The 6812-nt window shown below is 69.0% G+C and overlaps 1 protein-coding gene across 1 annotated transcript; it reads left to right on the forward strand.

Moving 5' to 3' along the window:
• Positions 1–335: 335 nt before the first annotated feature.
• On the forward strand, positions 336–1788 carry LOC121483940 (probable potassium transport system protein kup 1). The gene is made up of 4 exons (XM_041742441.1): positions 336–578; positions 641–730; positions 786–1460; positions 1540–1788. The coding sequence occupies exons 1-4, from the start codon at positions 336–338 to the stop codon at positions 1786–1788; spliced, it is 1257 nt and encodes a 418-aa protein (XP_041598375.1).
• The last annotated feature ends 5024 nt before the right edge of the window (positions 1789–6812 follow it).

Consider the following 6812-nt stretch of genomic DNA (forward strand, 5'->3'; position numbering starts at 1 on the left):
CATCGTGGCACGCCAGACACCCTGATGGCTGGCCGGCCCGGTTTCCCCGATGATGCCTCCATGGCTGGCGCGCTTGCGCACCCTTTCCGCACTACAGGATCGCCGCATGAATGCAAACCCCGGTTCCGGACAAGGCACAGTGCAGCCCGCAGCCCGTGCAGCCCGCCGCACGGCCCTGCCCGCGCTGACGCTGGGGGCCCTGGGCGTGTCTATGGAGACATAGGCACCAGCCGCTGATACACGCCTGCAGGCTGTCCTTCGGCCCCGACACCCGGCCTGTCCGTGGCGCCGGAGCATGTCGTCGGCCGCCATCTCGACCACTCTTCTGGGCGCTCATGCTGGTGGTGACGCTGAAGTACGTGATCCTGGTACTGCGGGCCGACAACCGGGGAGAAGGCGGCATCCTGGCACTGGCCTCGCTGGCGGCCCATGGCGGCGACGGTGGGGCCCGGCCTCGGCGCGCCGCACTGCTGCTGATGGGCGTGGCAGGGGCAACGCTGTTTTATGGCGACAGCGTGATCACGCCCGCATCTCCGTCCCTGGGCGCGGTGGAGGGCCTGCAGGTGGTGGCGCCTGCAGTGAGCGAATGGGTGCTGCCGATTGCCGTGTGCGTGCTAATCGGCGCTGTTTGCCCATCCAGCGCTGGGGCACGGGCACCGTGGGCAAGGGCTTTCGGCCCGGTGATTGCTGCTGCTGGTTCGGCGTGCTGGCCGTCTCGGGACTGGTGCATGTGATCCGGGAACCGGCCATCCTGGCAGCCCTCAACCCCGCTTGAAGCCTGGCAGTTCCTGCAGGCCAGGGGCTGGAAGCTGTTCGCCGCTGATGGGAGCCATTGTCCCTGGCATGACGGGGGCCGAAGCCCCTGTACGCCGATCTCGGACATTTTGGCCGCCGCCCCCATACAACTGGCCTGGACAGTGCTGGTGCTGGCCGTCGCTGGCCCTGAACTACCTTGGGTCAGGGGCGCATTGCTGATGAGCACGCCGGCGGCGGTGGACAATCCGTTCTTCCGCATGTTCCCGCAAGCCCTGGCCGCTGCCCCATGGTCGTCCTGGCCACGCTGGCCGGCCGTGATCGCCTCGCAGGCGGTGATCTCGGGCGCCTATTCCATGACGCGGCAGGCCATACAGCTGGGCTTTCTGCCGCGCCTGTCCGTGCGCTTCACATCCGCCCAGGATTCCGGGCCAGATCTACATTGCCCGCGGGTCAACAGCCCTGCTGCTGGTGGCCGTGGTCCTGGCGGTGCTGAGCTTTCGCTCCCTCCAGCGCCCTGGCCGGGAGCCTACGGGTATTGCCGTGACGCTGACCATGCTGCTGACAACGGTGCTGGCCTGGCATGCGGCGCGCGCGCGCTGGCCCCGGGCGCGGCCGGCGTGCTCACGCTGGCGGCCCTGCCCTTTGCCGTGATTGACCAGCCTGCTCGGTTGCAGGATGCTCGGTCAAGGCTGTTCGATGGCCGGGCTGGTTCCGCTGGGCCTGGGCATGCTGCTGTTCATTCTGATGAGCACCTGGTCCTGGGGACGGGCCCGGCTGCTGCAGACCGAGCGCGAACAAGGCATCGCCCTTGGCGATTTCCTGCAGACGGCCGACATTGCCGACATCCACCGCGCCCAGCGGATTGCGCTGTACCTTGTGAACAACCCCACCATGGTGCCCAATGCCCTGCTGCACAACATGAAGCACAACCAGGTGCTGCACAAGCAACACCTGATCGTCCATGTCCGCTTCCACGAGGAGCCCTGGGTTCGCATGGACGAGCGCATCGAAAGCCAGAGCACTGGGCCATGACTTCTGGCCGCATCACGGTGCACTACGGATTCATGAACGTGCCTGACGTGCCCAAGCCCTGGCGCTGCTGGACATTCCGGGCACGATACGGCATCGCTGCACGCCAGCTGGTTTCTCAGCCACCCGACGCTGGTCGCGGAAAAAGGACATGGCCTGTCCCCACTGGAGAAGCCAGTCTTCGTGGGCATGAGCCGCCTGTCGGGCAGCGCCTCCACTTCTTTCGCTTGCCCGACAACGCGGTGCATCGAGCTGGGCAACCGCGTCCAGCTATGAGGCCTGCAGCTTGTCAGCGCACCGTGTAGCCGCGGGCATCCATGCAGGCAGCCAGTCCGCGCTGCTGCACGCCGGCATCAACCTCGGCTCCTGGCTGGGCCATGGCCCATTGCTGGCAGGCCTGCCTGTCGGCATCGTCTGGGCCTGCCCCTGGCCAGCCCGCGGTAGATGACCGGATCGACCAGGATTCGGCGCACGGGCATCGGCACGGACTGGTCCGGCATGACCTGGGCCGATCTGCATCGGCGGGGGCGCGACCACGGTATAGCCGCCAGCGCTGCGCTGTAGTAGATGCCGTTGGCAAGTAGAGTGCTGCCATCCAGCCAGACCGTGGTGTAGCCGGGCGGCAGCAGCGCACGACGATGCCCCAGCGGCGGCAGGCTCACGATGAAGGCCGAGCCATAGGGCCGGTACCAGATGTCCACCTGTGGAAATACCATTGGCGCGGCCATGGCGACGCTCAGGCTGGCCGGCCGGCAGGCCGGACACCCAGGTTGCCGCGGCCGGATAGTAGTGGTCTTGGCCATATCTGTGGTCGAACTGTGCCGGCAATGGAATGCCCGCCCGCCATGCCGGGCCCGTGACCCATGGCGTGCCCCTCCCCCATGCGCAAAGCCGGAACAGCCATTGCGCAGGTGATGGCGCGGCAATGGCCAGGCGGAAGGGATATATGCAAGCATGGCGTTCTCCCGATGATGCTGCCCATGGTGGACCGCTCATATTGCTCGATGGTGCACAAGACAGCCTGGATGGAAAAAGTCTGTAACAAGCATGAGGCGGCCGCGACAACAAGCGGCAGGTGCCCATCTGCAGTGTCATTGCCCCCATCGCCGTTGCGATGGGGCCGCTGCCGACGAGGGCCGCTGCGCAGGATTAATATTCCGTGCGTGCCACCCCGAGGCAGGCACGGAGACAGGATCGGCCCGCACGTTCCACCCCATGACAACAGCGATGCCGTCCCCGGGCCCTGCCCCGGGCGGCCCAGATACAAGCCAGAACATGCCCGCATCGCCGCCCCAGGCTTCCCCGCCACACGATACCGCCGATGCGCCTGCACAGCGCCCCGCCCCCGCCAACCTGCGCGACCTGTTCTGGTCCTTCACCTGGCTGGCCCTGCAGGGCTTTGGCGGCGTGGCTGGCCGTGGTGCAGCGCGAGCTGGTCGAGAAAAAGCGCTGGCTGACCAACGACGAGTTTCGTGGAGGACTGGCCGTGGCCCAGATCATGCCCGGGCCCAATGTGGTCAAACCTGTCCATCACCATTGGCGAGCGCTACTTTCGGCTGCGTGGCGCCGTGGTGGCCGTGTGCGGGATGCCGCAGTGTCTTTCCCATGCTGCTGGTGCTGACGCTGACCGTGATCTATTCGCAGCGGGCCGGCCACCCCGCCATGGCCGGGGGGGCGCTGCGCGGCATGGGCGCCGCTCGCGGCGCGGCCTGGTGGGCGGGCATGGGGGCTGAAGCTGACCAGCACGCTGAGCCGCCACCCGCTGGGGCGCTGGTGCAGCGCGGCCCTGGCGCTGGCCTCGTTCATTGCGCATGGCCGTGCTGCGCGCGCCGCTGGCCCTGGGTGCTGCTGGTGGTCGGCGCGCCGGCTGCGTGGCTGACCTTGGGAGAAAGCTCGCCCCCGATGAACGCCGCCCACCAGATCGCCCTGAACCTGCAGCCCGCCGACTGGCTTCAGTTGCTGCTGTATTTCCTGACGCGGTCGCTGATGGGCCGTGGGCGGCGCCATTGCCACGGCGCCCGACCATGCACCGCTTCTTGGTCGATGGCCACGGCTGGCTCAGCGAGGGAGCGGCAGTTTCAGCAGCTCCATCGCCATCGCCGCCAGGCGGCGCCCGGGCCCAATGTGCTCTTCATCGCCCCTGCTGGGCTGGAACCTGGGCCTGAACGCGGGCGGGGGCACCGGGGCCGCTGGGCATGGACTTTGGCGCTGGGCGTGACCATCTGCATGGTCGGCATCCTGCTGCCCAGCTCCCTGCTGGCCTGGGCAGGCGTCGCGCTGGGGCCAGCGCAACAGGAACCGGCGCGCGTGCGTGCGCTTCAAGCAGGCAATGGGGCCGCTGGTCATCGGGCTGCTGCTGGCCCACGGGCTGGCTGCTGGGGCAGCGCCCAGCGGCCGCCCGGGCCCCAGGACTGGCGCCTGTGGCTCTGCTGACCCTGGCCTGCGCCGCTGCTGGTGTGGCGGCACGCGCATCCCACCTGCTGTGGCTGCTGGGCGCGGGCGCGCTGGCTGGGTGCGCTGGGCTGGTCGGTAGAGAGGGCCTGAGGGACTACCCTGGTTTTTTTCGTCAAAAGGAGCCGTACATGGGCGCAAGCGCCTTCCCTCCGTTCCCTGGGCCGCAGCGGCCTGCAGGTCTCGCCGCTGTGCTTTGGCGGCAATGTCTTCGGCTGGACCGTGGACGAGGCCACGTCGTTCTCGCTGCTCGAGCGCCTGGCTGGATGCCGAATGAACTTCATCGACACGGCCGGACGTGTACTCGCGCTGGGCGCCGGGCCCTGCGGGCGGTTGAGTCCGAGTCCGTGATCGGCAAATGGCTCAGGCGCAGCGGACGGCGCGCCGACATCGTGCTGGCCACCAAGGGTCGGCAAGGACATGGGCGAAGGCCGGGTGGGCCTGCGCCCCGAGTACATCCCCAGGGCCGTGGATGCCTCGCTGCAGCGCCTGCAGACGGAACTACATCGACCTGTACCAGTCGCATGACGACGACGCCAGCGTGCCGCCTGGCCGATACCCTGGGCGCCTTTGCAGACCTGATTGCTGCAGGCAAGGTGCGGGCCATTGGCGCCTCCAACCACAGCGCGCCGCGCCTGGCCGAGGCCCTGCGCACCAGCGCCGAGCTGGGCCTGCCGGCGCTACGAGAGCCTGCAGCCGCTGTACAACCTGTACGACCGCGCCGTGCTGGAGCGCGATCTGGCGCCGCTGTGCGCGGCCCGAGCAGGTGGGCATCATCAACCTTCTATGCGCTGGCAGCAGGTTTTCTGACGGCAAGTATCCGCAGCAGCGAAGACGCAGCCAAGAGTGCGCGCGGCGGCAAGACCGTGGCCACCTACCTGAATCCGCGCGGCCTGCGCATTGTGCAGGCCCTGGACGCCGTGGCTGCGCGCCTGAACAGCCAGCCCGCGTGCGTGGCCCTGGCCTGGCAGATGCAGCGCCCGTTTTGACCTCGCCCATCGCAAGGCGCGACCTCGCTGGCCCAGTTGCAGCAACTGGGTGCAGGCCACGCGCCTGCAGCTGTCGGCTCAGGACGTGGCCGAATCAACCAGGCCAGTCAGGAAGAAGGCGCAAGGGACTGACCTGCGCAGGCCAGGGCAGCCTGCCCGCCCTGGCCCGGGGCCTCTCAAACCCCCAGCAGCGCGGGCAGGATCGGCCGAGGGCGCGCGCAGGCACTGGTGCGCTGCGTCCATCCAGCTACGGAAGGCGCCGGGTGATGACGGCCACGTGCGCGCCTGCCCGGCGCGCGATTCGGCCAATCCCGCGGCCGGATACACGGCGCCCGAGGTGCCGACCACCAGCAGCACCTCGCAGCGGCTGCACGCAGCCTCGGCGGCCTGCCATACGCCCAATGGGCAGGGACTACCCGAACCAGACCACCCCGCGGGCGCACCAGATGCCGCAAACCGGGCACTGCGGAGGCTCGCCAGGGTTTCAGCCCGGCCAGTCGCAGCAGGCGCGGGGCCGCTCCAACCAACGGTCGCGCATCAACTCGCCATGCAGCACAGCACGCCGGGGCTGCCCGCGCGCTGGTGCAGGCCATCCACGTTCTGCGTGACCAGGGTCATGCGGCACGGGGGCTGCAAGGCCCACTGCGCCAGCGCATGTGGCCTGCATTGGGCTGCACTGCCGCCACGGCCTCGCGCCGGTGCGCGTAAAAACCACTGCCACAACGCGCTGCGGATGGGCGCGAAAGCCCGCTTCACTGCCATGTCCTGCGGTTGAACTGCGCCCAGTAGCTGTTCTTGATCATCGCGGAACGTGGGAGCCGCCGGACTCGCTACTGACGCCTGCGCCTGTGCGAGCACGGCGATGTGCGCTGCATGCGCGATGCGCTCGTGCAACTCGTGCAGCTCGTGCAGCTCCCTCACCCTGGCCGGCAGTTTTCAGCGGCAGCCGAAGGCAGCGAAGTGGGGGAGGTTCGTCGGGCATCGGAGGGCGAAGGAAAAAAAGCAGCCATTGTGCGGCAGCGCGCCCAGGGCGCACAAATGCCTTTTTCACCATCTCCGACCAGGCGCAGCGCCAGCGCACGCCGCTGCTACGGGTGTGGCACGGCGCAGCGGGCCGTCAATCACCAGCAAGGCCATGCCGTGCACGGCCGACCAGGCCAGGAACTCGGCCTGGGGCGGCGCTCGGCGCGGCAGCACGCCGGCCTCGGCCATGCTGTCCAGGCGCATAGTGCCAGCAGCTCGACGGGTTCAGGCCCATGGCCGCCGCACGCGTGGTGTCGGGCGGCAGGTCCACGTCGTACTCGACGGAGGGGCAAAGGCCGTGCGGAACCAGCCGGTCTCGGCGTCTGCGCAAAGCCCAGGTATGCCCCGGCCCACGGCGGGCCAGCAAGGCGCGTGAGAGCAGCAGCGTCCGGGCAGGGCACGGGCCTGGCCATTTCGGCCTCGATGGCCGCGGCCAGCGCGCCCAGGGGCGGCAGCGCGCACGGGCGTCAAACAAGGCCTGGCGATTGGCAAAGTGGCGATAGGCCGCGTTCGGCGCCACGCGCCCGGCCCGGCGCGTGGCCTCGCGCAGCACGATGGCCTGGG

The sequence above is a fragment of the Vulpes lagopus genome, unplaced genomic scaffold (genome assembly GCF_018345385.1).
Source record: "Vulpes lagopus strain Blue_001 unplaced genomic scaffold, ASM1834538v1 ctg712, whole genome shotgun sequence".
NCBI classification, from domain to species: Eukaryota; Metazoa; Chordata; class Mammalia; order Carnivora; family Canidae; genus Vulpes; species Vulpes lagopus.

Bases quoted from the DNA above. Each gene is read 5' to 3' on its own strand.
- LOC121483940 (XM_041742441.1), top strand. From the start codon at position 336: ATGCTGGTGGTGACGCTGAAGTACGTGATCCTGGTACTGCGGGCCGAC. The intron at 579-640 runs GTGAGCGAATGG...TTGCCCATCCAG, and splicing joins TGCAGGTGGTGGCGCCTGCA to CGCTGGGGCACGGGCACCGT. The intron at 731-785 runs GTGATCCGGGAA...GAAGCCTGGCAG, and splicing joins CCGTCTCGGGACTGGTGCAT to TTCCTGCAGGCCAGGGGCTG.